Source organism: Chionomys nivalis, chromosome 6 (assembly GCF_950005125.1).
Source record: "Chionomys nivalis chromosome 6, mChiNiv1.1, whole genome shotgun sequence".
Classification (NCBI taxonomy): Eukaryota; Metazoa; Chordata; class Mammalia; order Rodentia; family Cricetidae; genus Chionomys; species Chionomys nivalis.
Window position 1 is genome coordinate 73740138 of NC_080091.1, and position 20540 is coordinate 73760677.

The window sequence follows — 20540 nt, forward strand, 5'->3', positions numbered from 1 at the left end:
AGACTAAATACCAATTAATCAAAATTCATAATCGGGAGTGGGGCCAAGGCAGAGACTCATTACTCTCTGTGCCCATGCGCACCTGGACAACCCAGGGAAGTCAGCCTCCTCCTCCTCACACCGTTCATCCAGCTCTTTCAAAGCCAGGGTGACGTCCTCTTCGCAGATGGACTCGGGGCAGCTCTCAGGAGCCAGAGGCTCTGCCATGTCAGTTTCTTCTAAATCAAGGATCCCTCGACACACTAGCTGGTCCTGTTGGTCTTGCGTAATGTATGACCGCTCATCTTCAAAGGCTGTAACATGTCCCTCCTTTAACACTGAACTTGTATCCTGTAAAATAATCGCAGCTTGAGCAGACTTCAACAACACTACAAGAAGTTTATCAACGCGATAAAAGATGACTGGCAAGGTCCCCGTCTGTTTACATCATCTAGTTTGTATAGTTTTGGAACAGTGAATGCATACAATTGTCTTCTAAAGTGTCGCACTTTTTCTTTCTTCCTTTTGTTTTTTGCTAGTTTAGAAAAATGAACCCGGGGCCTCACACGAGAAATTTATTACTGACTCAAATCTCCAGCTCTAGAATTTAAAAGTTATTATACAGCCAGCTGTTCTAAAAAACACCACTTTTTCTTTTTTTCCTTATGTACAGGATTTGGGTGTTGACTAGAACATAGATTTTTTTTTTTTAACTAAAATACCTTCTATCATATACATTATATCTCTACACAAGAGAACCTGGTGTTATTACTATAAAGTCTCTCTTATTTGAACTACCTATCATTCCTTTAGTTTTATCAGAACACAGTAAATTCTGGCCATAGGTAGGCTCAAGACTCAATCCATTGGTAATATGGGTCTAGGCTGCCCACAAGTCATAAAGACTCAACCCAAACCACCATGTTCACTTTCCTGCTATCTGTGATATGGAGAGCTGACTTCAGATAAGAAGACAATAGCTCATTCCAGCTCTGAGACCCAATAAAGCCTCATGGCTGCGATGGAGTTCACAAAGGATTAGGAAACTGTAGGTCGTTAGCTCTTGAAATTAAATGGATCTCATCCATGTGCATTTATTAAACAAGAATGGCTGCAAGTCCCTAACGCTCAGTAAACGAGCAATCATGAAAATTCATGCGATAGAGTGAACAGTGGTTAAGACCCACTCTTCCTAACCACTGTTACCATGATGTGGATGTTGTCATGACTGCCAAGGGGGAGAAACCCAATGGACACTGGCTAGATAAACGAACTACCACTGTTAGAAAAGTAAAACATGTTCAAAGTATGTATCATAATGGTGTCAACATTCATTTATAACTTGCATTGATATTAGTCTGATCCCTCTGAGTTTTGACTAATAACAGCACCGGTTTAGAAGCCAAGATAAGCTTTTTTCAGCATTAGACCATTGTCACTTTATATTTGTAGTACTTTTTAATCTTTCTTTTATGGCTTAAAAATGGAATTTTCCCCACAAAATGTGAAAAGCAAGCAGAAGTTAGGGCCCTGGATTAGCCTGAGTCCTAATTCACTCTTCTGAAAAGAATTCTGAGCACATTCTAGTCAGGTGCTCTGCTACAAATTAATTCTTGATTATGAGTCTGTAATCTTGTAACGGGTTTAGGCTAATATGCAAATGGCGACAGCACACACTGGCATATGGAATGCAGATGGTAAACAGCACCAGCCACATACAAACGCCTGCTGGTACCCAACCGAAGAGGGAGAAGAGCATGGTGGTCTGGGGCCACCGAGACCAGTCTTTGAAGGAAACAGCCGATGGTGGGCTTAGATAAATGTGGCTAGGGATGCTATTCTGAGGAAAGACACCAGAAGATCTCGAAGGCCGAGGAATACGGCAGAGAATCAGGAAGTTCATTAAGGAACATGGGTCTGGACGTGGTGTGCAATGAACCTTGACCTCACGGAGCAGGACCTAAGTCATCCCAGTGGATTATATTCAATACAGCTGCAGGTTCTGTCGGAAGTTACATTTTAAAGACCTGGTTATGGTAATCTGGAAAGATAATTTATCTAACCCTGATAGAAACGTCCTCACATCTACAGTTTTACTGGTATCGTTTTTCCCTTTGTACCAGTTGAGTGTACTGTGCTACAGACCCAGACACGGCAGCAGGAAGCCCCACTTCCCGTTAGTGGGCACCTGTATTTGGCTATTGCTTGCTATTATATTTTCTGAGTGATAGTTTACTGGAAAGTGTTATTATTCAGTACACACTGGAAATGTATAACAACTCCCCTAGATTTCATTAAGTAGTGCTCTGGGTTAGTAGAATGGATTCCATTGTTTACATGCAGATTCCGAGACTCCAATTTCCTTGAGTTCTACAGTCACTCAATGACTGACTGACACACACACACACACACACGTATTTTGCTACATTTAAAGGTCCATTTTCTATGTGTAAAGTTTTCTGTGGTTCATAACTGAAGGGTTCTTTAATGAAATAAAGGGAAGACTACGTGCCCTGAAGAGATCAGAGAGGAAGTTATGTTTTAGATTACTTTTACTATTCTGAATTGTGTAGGCGTGTTTATCTGTATGTGGGTACACGCACGTGTGAGTGGGTGTGCTGGTAGGTTAGAGGCACTGGTGCAAGTGGGTATGCTGGTGGGTTAGAGGCCTTGGATCTCCTGGAGCAGAAGTCACTGATGGACTGGGATGTGGACTGTCAGCCATCGTTGTTGGGAACTGAACTTGGGTCCTCTGAAGAGCAGCAAGTGCTCATAACTGCTCAGCCATCTCTCCAGACTCTAATGAGCTGTTTTCAGTCAAAGAGAAGTTACAAAGTTTCTCCAGGATATGCCTCCTGTGGTAGTTTGAATGAGAACAGCCCCCATAGGTTCATGCATTTGAATATTTGGTTCCCAGTTGGTGGACTGTTTAGGAAGGATTAGGAGGCGTGGCCTTGTTAAAGGAGGTGTGTTCCTGGGGATGGGCTTCAAGGTTTCAAAAGCACAGGCCATTCCCCCCTCCCCCCTCTGCATGGAACTTTCAGGTAAGATGGGAGCTCTCAGCTACTGCTCAAGTGCCATGCCTGCCTGCAGCCTTGCTCCCCATATGATGATAGTGGACTCATGTTCTGAAAGTTTCAGCAAGTTCCTAATTAAATGCTTCCTTGTATAAGTTGCCTTGGTCATGGTATCTCTGCACAGCAACAGAACAGTAATTAAGACACTCCCTTTACCATCCCAATATCAGCACACTTTACAAATCTTCAGGCAAACCTTTGTGTAGATTTGTTCCTTTAATTCATAAACCATTTCACCTATAAAACTAACTAAATAATGGCAGAAATTACTTTAAAACCTGTTTCCTTTTATCAGAGGGCAGTTCTGGAACGCTGGACACTGTATTGGAGACACATGGACACACACATGATGTCAGCCCAGCTAGCGAAGGCAGGGCTGCGCTGGCACTCCTCTGGGGGAGCTATTCTTTGGTTGGCAGTTTGAACAAAAGCTAGTTTGTAAGCCAAATGATACTGCCTTAACCCTTTTGGTCTCACTCTACAGTGAGAAGGGTTCCTTTATTAAAAAGGAAAAAAAATTGGTAAACCGAAGCGTGTTTTCTCTGGTATTAAAGATGCCCCCAGGGACTTTTTGGTGCTCAGGAAGAAAGTTCTTTAGTCTGTTGTATATTGTTGTGTGTAGCTAGGCTCAGGACTGTAATCCAAGCACTTGGGAGGTTGAGGTAGTGAGTTCCAGGCAGCGTAGGCTACATAGTGAGACTCCATTTCAAAATCAAAACTCTAAATCAAAACAGGCAAGAAAGAGACAGCAATCCCATATATGTATGTGGGATTACATATATGTATGTGGAATTACGTGTATGTGTATGGGATTACTCTAAGGCTAACTTTCTCATCATTCAATTACTGTTAAATTTCTGGAGAAGATGTAATTCACGGTTTTAAAATTTGTTTTTGCCAGCTTGTTACTCCTGCTAGGATTAAGCTCCATGCCACCAGCTGCCTGTTTTATACGCCCAGATCCTAGACTAGTGTCTAGCATGGGACAGGGGCGCAATAGCACTGGCTAAACTGGGTAAGGTGGCTCACACCTGTACTTACAGCCCTTGGGAGGCTGAGGCATGAGGACTGCCAAGAATTCAAGAATGACCTGGGCTGTGGAATAGGATCCTGCCTTAAAAAGGAGAAATGAACGAATGCATGCTCACCTATGCTGCATCTTCATCTCTAGGTTCCAACACATTGCTTACTGTGGCATAGGGATTGCTGTGCTTTGGGACTGGAATATACTTCTAAAGGTCCATGGATAAGGGCTTGCTCCCCCACGTGATGCTATAGGAAGGTGGTGGGCTTAGAGGTGAGACTGGGTCTTGGGGGGGGGGTGTGCTCTTGAAGGGGACTGCTGGACCTTGCTCTCCTTTTACCGTTTCATTTAAGGCCATGGTGAACAGATTTGCTTAGTTCGTGCTTCTGCCATGATTGCTATGAGAGGTCACTCTGTCAGGAACTGAAAGCACCAAAAGAGGGGGACCCCACAGAGGCCCTCGCTTCCTTTCAAACTGATTGCCTAGGGCGCTATGAAAGTGCTCATCAGTGGAGCCCCGTCCTGAAAGGAACGTCCGCACAGTCCCCTGCTCTCGGCGGGGCTTGGGGCTGGTCTAAGTTTGAGGATGGCGCTCCCCACCACCACGCCCGACCCTCTTCGCTTCTGCTCACCTTCCTCTTCTCCCCATTTTATTCTCCAGGACACTGAACTGAATGTGACATGTTCATTTACATGCCATATCCTCTGCATGCAACCTATCTGAAACCTGTCCTGTATCTCTGTCCCCACCAAAAACCAGTTTATTACTCTCTGGATGTCACAAGTCCTTCAACACAGTGAGTTCCTGTTGAAATGGTATATGTGAACACACACACACACACACACACGTTGCAAATGCCTTTTCAATCATCGCCTTTCTTCCTAGCCTCCTGCTGAAAGTCCGGCACCTAGTGAAACCACAAAGAATACTTGACTGAGCTATTTACATCTTCATTCTATTAGTTCAAAGACCCATGATCAGGAAGCCAAATGCCTCCGATGCAAAATATATCTGTTCACCATTAAAGAGGGTCCAGACATGTCCAATTCCCACTACTACTAAGAGCCTACAACTTTGCCTTACAAAGGACTAATAACCATGTCAGTTGAGGTCTCGTAACTACATTAATTTCATTAACAGACAAAAGTGCATCAGTTTCTAATACTTACCGAGCAGAAAGCATGTTTCACAGAGCTATGGCAATAATTACACTTTTAAAAAGTATCTATAATCATCTTTAAAAAAGCAACAACAACACCAAGACAATTAATACTTACTTATTTTGGTCAGTCATTAGCTTGGAATCTGGCTTACTTCTTACAGGCCTTCCAAAAACCATACTAGTGGTTCCAAAGTCCTTTGGTAAGGTTCATTAAACCAGCTGCTAACACAGCTAGCCTGAGGTCCTAACCCAGTCATAGCACCAAATCACAGGAAACCCATACAAAGCAAAAGGGAAGGGGAGGGACACAGGGAAGCAGTCCTTCACAGAAGCACAGCGTCCCAGGCAATGCCTGCTGTCCCCAGAGAAGCGCTTGTGCCGTAACCAAGTCACACTCTGCAGCGCAAAATGCTCATTGACACACTTGACATTATTTTTAACCTGTAGGCTGTTTCCGACATGTCAACTTTGTAAAAAAACAGAAGAAGAAACAAACAAAACTAAAAAACAACCAACCAGGTCGGACAGTTTTGTTTAAAACAACCCCAACAGGTTAGAAATACTGAAAACAAATCAAATCATTAGCAGCACGTCAGCTGAAAACTCTTTGGGAAGAAAAAGCAAGGGATGTGGCGGGGTGCTGAAGGGAGCCTAGATTGGCCATGCACCAGCCCCGTGGCTCCCCACCTCAGGCAGCTGGCTGCTAGCATTATCTAGACAGGCCTCCAAACTGGGGGTCTCGTCTCTGATCTGCAGCACGTCTTCTGTTGTGTTGCTGCTGGCGGAGTCCTGAGACTGGAGCAGGTCCTGGTGTTCGGGCATCAGGTCATCCGCGACACAGTCGCTGTTCAGCTGGGAGGGGAGATGCGTTGGTTAGCAGAGACAGTCACAGGAAACAGCACACGTCCGCCAATATTTTATGGGCTTAGTTATAAAGGACTTCTGGGATTTCTGAAAGTTACCCTCCCCCACCTAGTAATGTATTGGAATAGTTTGTGAATGGGTGCAGCTAATCCCTCAGCATGATGGCGCATGCCCAAGGTTAATTGTGGCTAAACCGAGGGAAAGAGCTGAGAGCTATCTAGAACTATACTAGCCTGGAGCCAAAATTCTCATTTTTCATGTATCATCCCATTTTTCTGGGGTAGGAGCAGGTAGAGATGCTCATATATCCCAGGCAGACCTCAAACGCTGTAACCAAAGACCCTTGTACTTTTTTGATCCTTCTGCCTCTGCCTCCCGGGTATGTACCACTCTGCCCCGCTTATGGGGAGATGAAGATCAAACCCTGTGCTTTGTCTGAGCTAAGCAAGCATTCAACCGAGCCCCACCCAGCCCCACAGTCATTCTGTTTGGTCTGAGGGTTTATTTATTTTTGTGGTGCTCGTATTGAACCACGACCCCTATGCATGCCAGTCAACGCTCTTCTGCTGAGTTCTGTCTCAGCCCCTGAGGATCTGTGACAGCGGGGAGTGTGGAGGGTCAGGCAGGCGTGATGGAGTGCACCACTCCGTCACCTAAGCCAAGACCAATAGCAGTTTCACTAAGACCAAAAAGTAAGAAAAGAAAACCCAGTAAAGTTGTTTATACTAACAGAGCGTCATTAGTGAGACTAGGTACAGTAACCGTTTTCCCTGGGTGAGTGTTCAACATAGCAAATACCAAGCTTTTGATTTAAAATACCACAGAGGCAAATACTAATTTTTTCCCATGCAGACCAAGCAGTTTTAAATGGGTTTCTTTACCTCAGTACCACTGAGACCGGAGCTGGTCTTGTCGGTAAGTAGTCAACTCTGCCCCATGGCTTCCGTGAGAGCTAGCCATTAATAGGCGCTCACTCACTGTGTGCTGGGTGGCTTAACTCAGCCACTACTGTTTAGAGTCTATTTTTAGGGAATGGTTACACAACCTGACAAAGTTACAAAGTGGGTAAAGCCAGCCCGAGTTTATAATCACAGTTTGCATAGTCTGAACCATGATCAGAGAGGCAAAGCCAGCCCTGTGGTTTATGGCTGGCCTCCACGGGTGCTCACCATGTGCCTCCTTTAGTCTCTGTGGCCAGTAACTTGGTCATTCTTCTGAACTAATCCCCTGGAGGGAATTTTTGGTGACACGGTGAAGTGCAAGGGGACTATGCAGACAGCCAGTTTCTGGTCCACTCACTAGCTGTGTGTTCTGAGACACGGCTCTTACTAGGTAGAAACACATTAACCCTGCTTGCCTTGTGTGGTCAGCTGAGAATTACCGAGATGAGTACATGTAAAAGCTTGATTTCGTCACAAGCAACAGAATACTTATTTCAGGGCATGCATTTTGTACATAATGAAATGACAATCGGAAGGCATGTAAACACCACTTTTTTCATTGACTTCGAAGCTAAGAGTCAAGCCCCCTCTACTTTGCGGAGGGGTGAAAGTAATACCATCTGTGTGCGCGACAGAATCTGGCTGGCTGTGAGGGCGGCTTCTTCCTCTGAGGACTCGTCTGTATCCTCCTGGTTCGTCAGGGTCAGACTGGGGGTACTGCTAGAACAGGGGTACTCCTGGAGGGATGGCGTGTCTCCTTTGTCAATACTGTCCAGCGAGCGCCGGCGGACGCCCCAGTTGAAATTGTCCATGCTCTCCCCCTGGAAAAGCAAGACAGGATATCTGAGGACGCGGCTGCATGCTTATTGATACTGCAGAAGTTATGACACCCAGAAACACACACCAAGGTGAAAAATTACTGAAGGCACCATCAAAAGCAGAGTTTCAATCAGCCCGTCTGTTTCTCTCAATGTTTAACCCGTCATCAAATACTTATATTTTTAGAGATTAAAAATTATTTGGTCATTTTTACTAAATCATTTTCTTGAAAACTCATCTCATACTGCTGGGGGACTGACTACATCTAGACTCTAGGTCGTGTCTACTCTAACACACAGGCACGAATGAGACCACACGGAGGACAGCTACATCACAGGCGACAACAAAGACACAATCCACGCAACACCAGGCTGCAACTTACCTGCAGTTCCTGGTTAGCAAAAAGGAAAACACACAAGGTTAGAAAGCACGAAGACACACATTCAAATATATGCTACGCTTTTGGGGGAAAACCCTGTTATTTCTCAAACCCAAAGACGGACGAAAGCTCTGGATTTAGCTTTTGGCGGGAAGCCGACATGTGATCAGAACTGGGGGAGAGCTGGAGACAGACACGTAAAACAACGCTTCCGTGATACACGTCGGCGACATGAGAGATCTACAGAAATTTTCAAAATGTACACAGCTCATACTCGGGACGATGCAATGGCTGACTTCTAGCACCCACAATCAACTGGCGACAATACAGGGTTACAGTTAATTTCTTCCGAGGGACAGCTGCTGTTAGACATAGTGGTCGTTTTTCAATATAGTTTCAAACCAAGGTCACAGCGATCAAGACACAACTGTTGCCAACTTCAAAAGAGGTCACAAGAGAGACGACACAATTCAGCCTCACGTCAGTCGGGATTTATGCTATGTTCGTGCTGAGCCTCCAAGCCTGAAGAATGTAATTCTTAACAGTCTAAAGCCCTGGTGTGACAAACTGTACTAAACTCGCAAAAAGAGAAAAGGTTGATTTCCATCTCTCTACATGGGAGGGACTGTCTGAAATAGAGGCTTTCACAAAAGAATGCACTCCCCCTAAACAGAGGAATTCTTTCAAATGGAATTGTAGCTGGAAATCAATTGTGTACGACTGACAGATTAAACCCAAACTGTTCACTTCGCGCTTCAAAAGCTCTGCCCACTGTGCCCTCGGATCCACTCTGACTATTTCTCAAGGTAGATTAGACGCTTTGGGTTCTGCAAGGTTAGGGTTTGGAAAGTACCTTTCTTGAACTTGAATACACTAAAACAACCACCGTGAATCCCTTTTTTACCCTGTAAAGACAGGCATGGACTCTTCTCTGACTAACTGTGGCACTCAGAACTCCACATTAGTTTATCTTTCTGGATTCTACACTCATCTCCGTAAGGGAAGATGGCATGCTCAGAGTCTGGCTCGAGCCATGACTATCTGGAAATGTCAAGAAAGCCCACGTTCTTACCTCTGCATCTTCCAACTCAACATCCAAGAAGTCAAAGTCCTTAAAGACGCCGAACTGCTGCTCACTGCTGTTGTCTTCCACGGCAACTTCTTCTTCCTGAATTATGTCCTCTGTGGTGGAAATCAAGCTGGTCTGTTGGTCCCCGCCTTCCAGATCCTCATTAGAAGAAAATACAACCTGACGCCCCGAGAAAGGTTAAAAAAAGAAAAAAAAAAGGTTTGTCTGTCACTTTTGTCACTGAGCCCGAAGGACCAGCCCTCAAGATCCCTGTCAGCCCGACTCTCCAAGCAATGTAGAATTTCAATTTACTCTTCGTGCCTAACTAGTTCGATACTCGATCAGTATAGCCGCCAGATTTTGCAAAAGACAAGACCACCTCCTTTTCATTCTTGGTTAATACCAGGACTTACTTAGAGAAGGCAAGCACCAAGACACAATGATTTTGGCGCTTTTTATCTACATGTTCCTGATTACTCACAGACGGATTCTTTGGGAGGCCAGATTCGGGGCCACAGAGGGACAGCACGCTCATCAGCTTCTCTCTTGTTCTCCGCTAACAGGAAGGAAATTCCTGGGTTAGTATGGGTAAACTCAGACGGTTCTCAGGTGTGCGCATGCTGATGCTCCCTACACACCTGTGATAACTGTGGCCTTTTCCAGCTGACAGGAACCAGGGCATTGGAGGTTGAGCCAGAGGAGGTGGAGGATGTGCTCCTGGTGACGGCGATCACCTTGGCTTTCCCATTCCTTCCTGCGGCGCTGTGCTGGCCTCCGTACTTGTTCCCAATGATGGGCGTCTACACAGAAACAAATGCCGAAGTTGACTCGAGGTTTCCACAGCAAAGAAACTAGCAAGGGTTAACAATAGGTCTATCATGACACTTTCTACAAATGATCAAGAAAGCAGGCTGAGCAAACCAGTAAGCAACACTCCTCCATGGCCTCTGCATCAGCTCCTGCCTCCAGGTCCCAGCCCTGCCTTCCCTGGATGATAGACTACAAGTTGTAAGATGAAATAAACCCTTTCCTCTCCAAGCTGACATTGGTTGTAGTGTTTTATGACAGCAAAAGAAACCCTGACCAAGGTACCCCCAAACTGTCACATCTGCTCCCTTAGAGCTATTTTTCTATACTCAGCTCAAATGTTTCCCTTCTTTTGTGTATGTGTGTGTGTTTCAGACATTGTTTCTCTATATTGCTTTGGAGTCTGTCCTGGAACTAGCTCTTGTAGACCAGGCTGGCCTTGAAATCACAGAGATCCACCTGCCTCTGCCTCCCCAGTGCTGGGATTAAAGGTGTGCGCCACCACCGCCTGGCAATGTTCCCTCCTTTCTGAGAACACCTTCAGGAGCGTACTGTAGATTCCCAGAGCACTGCTACCTTACTTCCAGTCAGGTAGAATCGTGACGCTCATCTACCTGTCTCAAGACGATGTAAGCTTCCTCAGAGCCAGTGTCTAATCCCAAGTACAAGTCTTAGGCTTGAGCGAGAACTCCCAACAGTACAGTTTTGATTGTGGGGCGCCTTACCTCAGAGATGTCAAAGTGAAAGTCTAAGGTCTTGCCAGGCAACTCCTTTGAGACGTTATTGAAAATCTTAGCGAAGGATATCTCCGGAGAACCTACGTCTACTCCATAGGCCTTGGGGATGTCATTGGGTACAACAAGGCTTGCAGAGCGGGACACCACCAGCTTGAGGATGTTGAGGGCTTCCTTCCAGTAAGGACTCTGGGTTCAGAAAGAGTCAACATGAGAGTTACAGGTGTGCATGTGGATGAACAAAGAACCCAGGCAATGCCGTAGTCTGCGGAAACAATATTGCTGTAAGATGTCTATACAATGACTCATTTTCCTGAGAGGTCTGAGTTATAAAATATAGGAAAGTCTGAGTTATTACTGGTCATGTTAGATGATTGCACACACACATCCTCCCTAATTTTTAAATATATTTTAAAATATATTTTTTTTAAAAAAATAAAGGAGGCCCTTATTTTTTCTCCCAGGAGGTACTTTGTAAATCATTAATCTGGAAAGTTTTATGCAAGAACCTGGCTGCTCTTAAAGGAGTCACATACATATGAACTTTCCAGGTGAAGCTTTTGGCTTCAAATCTAAATCTTAAATAAGACAATAAAAATTTTTTTAAAAACTTTTTATCATTTTATTTCATGTGTGGGTGCTTTGCCTGTATGTGCCTACACACCACATTTGTGCAGTGTCTACAGAGACCACAAGAGGGTGTTGGATCCCCTGGAACTGGAGTTACAGATGACTGTGAGCTGCCATGTGGGTGCTGGTTGTCAAACTCGGGTCCTAACCAAAAGCAACTAAGTGCTCCTAACTGCTGAGCTGTCTTAGCTCATGGACTTGTTTCAAATATGAGGCACACCCTCGGGAGTTTCAGAAGAAGGTTTTCCTCACCATGGTACCTATGTTTCTCAGTTATATTTCATTTTTTCTTAGTTTTATATATTCCTACAACATAATTTAGGAGAGACTGACTGAAATGTATGTGCAGAAGAGCTGCTGTCTAGGAAAGAACTTTTTTTTTTTTTTTTTTTTTGGTTTTTCGAGACAGGGTTTCTCTGTGGCTTTGGTTCCTGGCCTGGAACTCGCTCTGTAGACCAGGCTGGTCTTGAACTCACAGAGATCCGCCTGCCTCTGCCTCCCGAGTGCTGGGATTAAAGGCGTGCACCACCATCGCCCGGCTAGGAAAGAACTTATAATCACCTTTTCTTTTTCTTTTAATGTGTGTGGGTGATTTTTGCCTGCATACTCAGCTCTGTAACGCATGTGTGCTATGCTGGAAGAGGCCAGAGGGAGGCATCAGTTTCCCATAGAACTGGAGCCACAGATGGTGTGAGTTACCAAACTATGCTGGGAATCAAACCTGGGTCCTCTGGAAGAGCAGCACACGCTCTGATCCATCTCTCCAGCCCCTCCTCGATGCTTTACATAACAGCACCTTTCTTTCACAAGTGGTTTAAAGGGGAAATGCAGCACCTACCAGTTTGCCAGTTACCGTTCACATTTAAAGTTTGGATTTCTATTTTCTAAATGTCTGGTACTTCCTGACGTACAAAAGCCAACTCTCAAATGCAGACTTTTAAAGTAGTCTTTTGTTTCCAAAGGTTTTTTATCTAATACATAACACCGGCTAACACAGAGAATCACACAAAGAATGAAGTAAGTCTCAGCCCTAATTTTCAGAGATGGTACCTACTGCCTTTTGCATCCACACACACGCTCTAGCTGCTGTGGAAATGCGACTGTTAAATCTGACGAAAGCATCGCACCAATGCAATCATCCAGACGGTTCTTCTGTGTCACACTGAGAACATTTTGTTTAGTAAATACTCCTGGAAACATCCCTACCCTTGAGTATCTAGGGTGCTTCCGAATTTTATACTCCTGAATTATCTCGAGTTGAACAACGCTGCCCATGAGTTTTGTGGTCACTCACCTGTACATATTTGCCAATGATCTTTATGATCTCCAGGTTAAACTGCTTGGCCGGGGCAGCAGACAGGTCGACGTGACTCAGGAGACTATAGATGATCTGGAGCAGCGACTGCTGCATACTGGACAGCCCTTTCTCTAGGAGCTGGAAAGCAGGTTTAAACGCAGGCTTTAACCGGGCTGAACAAAACGTGATATCACACTTACACAGCCAAAGAGCACGAGCAGGCTTAATCTGTTACTGTGTTCTAGTTGTCAGAAACCAGGAAACTGGTATAATAAAAGGTTATCTATCTATCTATCTATCTATCTATCTATCTATCTATCTATCTATCTAATTTTTCTTCTGTCAGAAAGGTTAACTATTTCTCATCTCAATGACAGCCTTAAATAATAAATAATATTCATTTTAGGTTAAAGAAAAAATCACCAAAGAATGAACTACTATTCATAAACCACTTATAAAACTAGATAGTAGCTAATTGATCTTGCACAAGATTTTATCCTATAAAACTGGAAAGACTGACTGCCACCTGGACCCTCAATGTGGCGTTCACACACCTCTGACCACCACAAAAAAACATGTACTTTAGTAGAAAAAAAAAAAAACCAAAGATTTTATTCTCTCTTGAGTTTTTATTCTTTCTTCCCTTCTGGGAATTCATGGTGTAGCCCAGGCTGGTTTCAAAACCTCTAGTTTCTTGATTGCTGTGATCACAGGTATGAGCCCAGCTTCCAAGAACTAATTTTGAAGACAGAAAATTTGTACCCATTCTCCAGGATCAACACCACCAAATCACATTTTCCATAAAGGAGAGGTTTGCATTATCACCGTGCCTGCAGTTTTGATGTCAACTTGACACACACAGGCTAGAGTAATTTGGAATGAAAGAACAGTAGAGAAAATGCCTTCCCCAGGCTGCTCTGGAGGCAAGCACCTGGGGCTTTTCTTTTTTTTTTTTTTTTCCTTTATTAAAGATTGATCTGAGAGGGCCCAGCCCATTGTAGGCGGCAACACCCTTCGGTAGATGGTTCTGGGGTACAGAAGAAAGCAGGCCGAACAAGCCAGTAAGCAGCACACCTCCATGGTCTTTATACTAGCTCCTGCCCCAGATTTCTACCGCAACTCTCTCAGGGACATTCTGTGATGTGGAGCCGTAAGCAAAATAAACCCTTTCCTAAGTCGCTTTTAGTCTTGGTGCTTATCACAGCAACAGAAATCCTAACTAAGACATTTGCGTTCATGCCAACTAAGGCAATGATCGAGAAACTAAATACAAGTGGGAGGAAAACATCGACTTAAAAAAATCCTTTTGTACTTGAATTAGCTCCGCCTCTCTTTGCTGCTCTCTCCACTCACTTTCAGCTCGGAGACTAGTTGGCACCACAGGGCTGCTTCTGCAAGCGGCCACTTGACAGTTTCCCTACCGAGCAGGTCAAAGCCCCTCAGTTCACCTCTGCCAGGTAAGTCACAAGACTGAAGGTCGCATCCGAGAAGGAGTCGTGTAGGTACCGGCACACCACGTTGATCCAGTTGGAACAGTCTCGAGAGTAGGTGTGCGTGCTGTACAAACTCATCATGTGAGCCAGGTTCACCAGGGTCGGGCACTTCTCCTCTGCACAGACCTACAGAACACACGGGCTTATTTCATCTGCCTATCATGTAAACCTGCTTTAGGCTACATGCATTTATTCCAAGAAATAACTTGGCTTGCATATTTAAGTTTCAATGCATTCCCGTTCAAAAGCTAGGAAAGTTAAGTGGAGAAGGAAACAAACCAAGGCACTACGAAGAGGACTGCAGTAGAGCAGCGGTTCTCAACCTGAGTCTCCCCTTGGGCTAACCTCTATCTCTAGGCAGATTTATATTATGATTTACAGCACTAGCAGAATTACAGTTATGAAGCAGCCACGGAAATAATTTTATGGCTGGGGGGGGTCACAGCAATAGGAACCGCATCAAAGGGTCGCAGCGTTAGGAAGGTTGAGAAGTATGGGAACAGAGGAATGGGAAGAGAAGGGACATGTCCAGCCAACACTTGTCAGGGTTTTGCATGGTATAGTGTTTCGGGCTATAACAGACTGTCTCTGGTAAACGACCATCTATGATTTTGTAAGCCCTACCCATGACTTTGTAACTGTTTTGCCAAATCCCAAGGTGCTCTAGTGCCCCAGAGCCTGGGGCCCAAGTGGGCAGGCTCTAGTAGGATTCTCGGGCCAGTTCAGGGCTGCTCCGTCTCACATATGTATTCAGGATATCTCACAGAAGAGCTACCGCAGACCGCCCCAACCTGGGTGCTAGTTATAGGACTTCTGGAGCTACGTCACCTCTGCTGGTAGCAATCTGCGTACCAGACATCAAGCTGCCCTTCAGGAAACTATGTCAGTGCTGAGTTCCTTGGCCACTCCTTGTGAAGCCAACCCCTAAACACGTCTATCTTCCGGAAGCTGCTTGACATAGAGCTACGGAACGGGCATCAGCAAATCTTTGGGGGACCTTATTGGCTGAATTCACATCCTTAGTTCCTTTACTCCCTGGGTTATTGGTAACGATGTCTCTTAGCCTCCTCTGGGAAACGCTAGAACAATCTAGAATGGATAAAGGGCCTTTGTTGCTTTACTTATCGAGTATGTACGTATCAAGAAGACTGGCCTAGTCACAATGTCCACTTTCAGTCTTCTTCTTTTCATTTGTCTCACCTGCTCTCCTGCTGTGTGCTAACGCTTTGTATACATTTTCCCAACTGTCTAGCGCATTTAGTAAAGAAAATATCGCCTCTGAAATATATGTATACATTTAACTGTTTGTTTGAAACAGTTCTGATAATTCAGAGGACATCTGACATGGGGGGGCCTCAAGTCCGCGTCTCAGCCGTTTTCCCTTCCTGGCTAGAGCTACAGGGGCAGGTTGACTGCCGACAACACGGAGCAGCATGGAAACTGTTTTCTAAATCCATCGGAAGCAGCTGATCTCACTGATTACCCATAAAACCGATGAGAAGACGGAGGGAGGCCTTGGTTGATGTTTCTTATTGCTGTTTCAACATGAATGTCTTAAAAAGTCATATAATCTTGTAACTTCACAGTAACTACTTAAATCTTTGCTAGAAAAATTTTCTTGAATGACGATATACTCTTTGGGGGTTTTGTTTGCTTTTGAGCCTTGCCAGACTTGAATTGCTGATTCTTCCTCCTTGGCTTTCTGCTTGCTGGGATCACACACAGGTGTGCGCTATCACCTCTGGCTGTTACAAAGGATATTTTTATTTTCTCAGCAATAATTTTTTTAAACACTTATCTTTGAAAAGGGAGACAATTCCTGTGCAATATTATAAAAAAAATGACCTAAGATTTCATTTTGACGTTTTTGAAGCACCAGATTAGAATTCACTCTGAAGGTCCCAAAATAATAAACTGTTTTGTTATGATTTCTGCCATAATGAAGGAGTGTTGCCTGGCCCCGAAATGCCAAGCACCCCATGGGCACAAACAGAGATCTGGTGATATTTGCATAATGAGGAAGCACATAATGGCAGAGAATTACTCTCAACAGTTACAAGCGAGAGAATAAATTAAGGAAATCAATTTCACCACATCCTGCAGGTTGCTAAAAGCACACACGGAGGGAGCCATCCTGTGCTGCGCCACAGGAGAAAGCATACTTGAAAACAATTTAGCAATCACAGAAGGCCTGATTTGGATTCTTAGAAGCAAAAAAATTATGTGGGGACTTCCTGTGACCTGATGAGGACATGGCAGCTGCATCTTTATCCTCAGGGCCTAGGACATCTTTAGGTCAGGCCTAAATCCGACCTTCTCAGTGAATCCAGCATTGCACACTCTGGCAACATCTCTTAAATGCTTCTATTTCCCTATTTGTGCTTTTATTTCCTTAAAAAGTCCAATTAACCCCCCCCCATACTTCCCTTCAAGTTTTCTTTCTAACCCCTCAACTGGGCTGAAGGGAGGAGACCTTGTTTATAATTTTCTGATGATGCATTATTAGAATAGTAAAATAAACTTTATTTTAACAAATTTTATATTATCCTAAACCCTTATTAGTGAAAATACTATGTATAAAGTTGGTTTATTTTAGGAAAATATTATCTAAAAGTATTTTATTTCAAACAACCAGTTTTCCATTAAACTTATTAAAATTAACACTGAGAATTTTTGAGTCTTTTTTTTTTTACAACCAGGTATGGTTTTCTTTCAATTTCATTACATTTATTTATTTATTTATTATTGGACATGTGTGTGGAAGAAGTCATTGGACAGCTTGCTGGACATGGTTCTACCTGCCACACAGGACCTGGGACTCAAACCCAGGTTGTGAGGACTGGAGGCAAGTGTCTTTACTTATGAGTCATCTCACCAGTCAGTTTTTTTTACTATTATTATTATTATTATTATTTTGAAACAGGGGCTCGCTCTGTAGCCCAGGCTGGCTTAGAATTTACCATGTAACCCAGCTGGTCTCAAATTCATGACAAAACTCCTCAGTCTCCAGAGTACTGAAAGTATAGACAGGAGCCACCATGCCTGGCTTACCATTTTTAAGAAACTAAGATGTGTTTCCATTAAGTATGACAGCTAAGTTATCTACAATTGGCTATTTGAGAATCTCTTCATACTTAATAACTTACAATAAATCTAGAAATTCAAGACCGTATTTTATCTTATTAATACAACTTTTATCCTTTTTCGTTTCTAAGGCAGGGTCTTACTATGTCCCTTGGCTACCCCACAGTTCCCCAGGAAGACACGTGCCCTTGCCGTGTGGTGATGCTTTGTGCCACCAGGCTCGGCTCTCAGTATTTTCTCGTCCTTTATATTACCTGGCAAAATACTGCAAAAGCTCTGATGTTCGTTATGGCTAATGTGTTTGTGGCTGCTTAGCACTCACTACTGTCTGCACCCAGCAGTGCTGTGCCTGACAACAGGAGGGTTCCCTTCACTGGCCGTGTGTGTGTGTGTGTGTGTGTGTGTGTGTGTGTGCTTGCCTCTTCCCTTGGCTGTGCTCTTGCTGACTGAATGGAGGGGGTTGTAAGAAAGCTGCTTCTCCTCTGAAGGGCTCTTCACAGCAAGGAAATCTACTCACTCTTCTCCGTTAGAGATTCCTGGCTTTTCCTCCCAGGGCTCTGGCTAGCAAGGTTCTTGTAGCTGGGCTGCCATTCACTTACTCCGCCCAGCTCACGGCATTTACATGGGAGTGTGTATTACTTCTAAACGTATCTAACGCCTTTCTGTTTTAACTTTGAAAATCGCCCCCTCCAAGAGACAATGACTGACAAACACAGCGTCATACGTGCATAAATAGGGATCTTCAAAAAGCTGCTCAAGACAGAAAATAATTAAAACGACAAGATGGCAACATTCTATCTTATGAAATTAAGAGATAAATATTTTCAACACATTGACAGATGATATAAGCTGTACTACTGCTGTCAGAACTGTGCGGCGGGAAGGTAAACAGTGAGCAGAGAGAAAAGACAGCAAAAAAAGGGTTAAAAAGAAAAGAGGATTTTAAGGAACTCAAAATATACTGTGACTTCTCCTCTGGGGGTCCCTGCACAGGTAGTTTTTCCTTTACTAGTTACACCCAATTTGTGTGAGCCTGTGCATGCTCTCTGTGGGGGGGGGGGGGCTGGGAGTGGAGCTCAGGTCCCCGAGAAGAGAGGGGAGAGCGGCAAGGCTCTTTCCAGCTGAGCCATCTCTCAGGACACGCAATGTCCTCTGCCCAGAAAACTCCAGTTCCTGCCACTTACAGCTTCTTACCCAGGTACCTCACTGCGGTGGGTCCTGTTTGATTCTCAGAATCAGCCTTGACAGGGCCTCCTCATGTGTCGTCTGTGCCTCCAGGGGCTCTGCCCTCACTGCTTGGAGCCTCACCAGACTCTGGAGTGGCTTCAGCTTCCACGCCTACATCCGTCCCCACTTCAAGGCCCGCGAGACCGCAGTTCTACCTACCCCAGTCACCCCAGTGCCTGGTGCAGGTTTGCCAGGAAGTAAATGAACGAAAGAGAAAGCAGCAGAGTGGTAGAGAAGAGAAGTAGGGAGAGGAGCAGAAAAAGACACAGACTCGGAGAAGGGTCGCTCGAATTCAGTATTTTTATTTGCTGGCTTTTGTGTAACTCCTTTGCATGATAAGCGGAATAAGCGTTAGAGGCGAAATCCCGAGACTCAGAGCGAGCGGATCTGCAGGACAGAACAGTGTCCTAAGCCGGACCCCTCGGTGACACGGTTGCTTACCTTTGCTATTCGACTAGCAGTTTCTTTGCAGAACTGAGTTGGGCTGTCAAAGTGCTGGATTAAGTGAGGCAGTAGGCAAAGGATGTTAAGAGGAAAGCCTGTCGGATGTGGAAAAGAGCAAACAAGAACCAACTTTATTGCACAATATTTGGGAAGCTGAAGGCATGTTTAAACGGTCTAGACAAACCCGCTTTCGTGTTTATGGGATATCTGATCTCACAAATTTTTGCCAAATAATTTAACTAACATGAAAAATTATTTCATGCAGAAATGAGCAGTTTCAAAACAAATGACTGGTCTACATTCCAACGACATTAAAATGCAACTATAGGCCGGCTGAGGAGCAACTTCAGTGGCTGTGCGCTTGCTTAGCATTAGGAAGAAACAGGTTCAATCCCCAGCACCCCCGCCCCCAACACCCCTAAAAGGTAGATGATATTCACATCACCTGACACCTGGGACGGATCCACCAGCGTGTGTTTTGAGACCGAAATGAGCTGACTGAGGAGGTGCACCGTCATCTCTTGGGTCGACACTGAGGTAAAGCCCTTCAGGAAGAGCTGCTGGAGGCCTGGGAAGTTACTCCACTTCAGCTTGCTTTGTACGTTTTCAATCTTCTCTCGACTCTCTGACCTATCCAGGGGCAAGTGAATGAGCAGCTTGTTGAGAAGCCTGAGAGCCAGGAGGTATTCATACTCGTAATCAGACTCTAGCAGAGATGTCGCTATCCAGAAGATGGTGGCCATCAGGTTGGTGGGCTCAGTAGTGGGCTGCGCGTCGTACATGCCTTTCTCCCTCAGCGAGGAAAGGCTTCGAGTCCTGGCCAAGCTGCCATTGTGGTTTATCCGGCCGTCCATTATATCCAGTGTGTTACTCCGCCTCCGGTCCCCTCTGCGGTCACCGACTAAACTTAACCTCAATGAGTTACTTCTCGCGCTACTGTTGTAGCCCACATAAGCGCTGCTGTTGATGGGACCTGTGCTTAGGTCGAGCTGTCCAGTGCTTTTCCTGTTAGCTGCGTACTTGTTCCCCATCACAGGGTCATGGTATGAGGTTCTAAGAGAGAGTAGGAGGGGATGGGGGGGACGATGTTATGTTACTTTTGCTATATTGAATTTTTTCCTAAAAACTGAAAAAGCAACTTTTAAAAAAGATCTGACTTTGTTTCATGAAATTTCAGTTTTGCCTCAACAGTAAAGTCAACAGTGTATCTTTTGCTGTGGCTCTATTTTGAAGTCAGAGGTTTTAATGCTAGAGTCCTCGCTAACTTTCAGCTCTAGATTTAGATCTGTATTATGTCCCAGGTAGATCCTGTGTGTACCATGACTGTCCATCCTGACAGCCCCTCCTGCCTTCAATGGTGCACTGTTCCCACGAGAACCAAGCATACAGACCTTTTACTTCTATATACCCAACTGATTAAAATTAGTTGCTATTCTATGTGAGCCAAACATACACAAAAAGATGGGGCAACAAATCTACGGAGGATGTAAAGGTGCATTTATACGCCTT

At 44.6% G+C, this 20540-nt stretch overlaps 1 protein-coding gene across 4 annotated transcripts in view; it reads right to left on the reverse strand.

Annotated features, from left to right (window-relative positions):
- Window positions 1-20540, reverse strand: part of Fryl (FRY like transcription coactivator) — a 226111-nt gene that overhangs the window by 15853 nt on the left and 189718 nt on the right. For all 4 annotated transcript variants that reach the window (XM_057771108.1, XM_057771109.1, XM_057771106.1 and 1 more), the window contains 11 exons: window positions 19477-20084; window positions 19029-19126; window positions 14232-14402; window positions 12781-12921; window positions 10848-11045; window positions 9954-10115; window positions 9797-9871; window positions 9319-9495; window positions 7666-7869; window positions 5931-6095; window positions 83-330 (listed from right to left, as the gene is read on the reverse strand). In XM_057771108.1, the coding sequence (XP_057627091.1) occupies window positions 83-330; window positions 5931-6095; window positions 7666-7869; window positions 9319-9495; window positions 9797-9871; window positions 9954-10115; window positions 10848-11045; window positions 12781-12921; window positions 14232-14402; window positions 19029-19126; window positions 19477-20084 (2247 nt within the window). The remainder of the gene's footprint in view (window positions 1-82; window positions 331-5930; window positions 6096-7665; window positions 7870-9318; window positions 9496-9796; window positions 9872-9953; window positions 10116-10847; window positions 11046-12780; window positions 12922-14231; window positions 14403-19028; window positions 19127-19476; window positions 20085-20540) is intronic.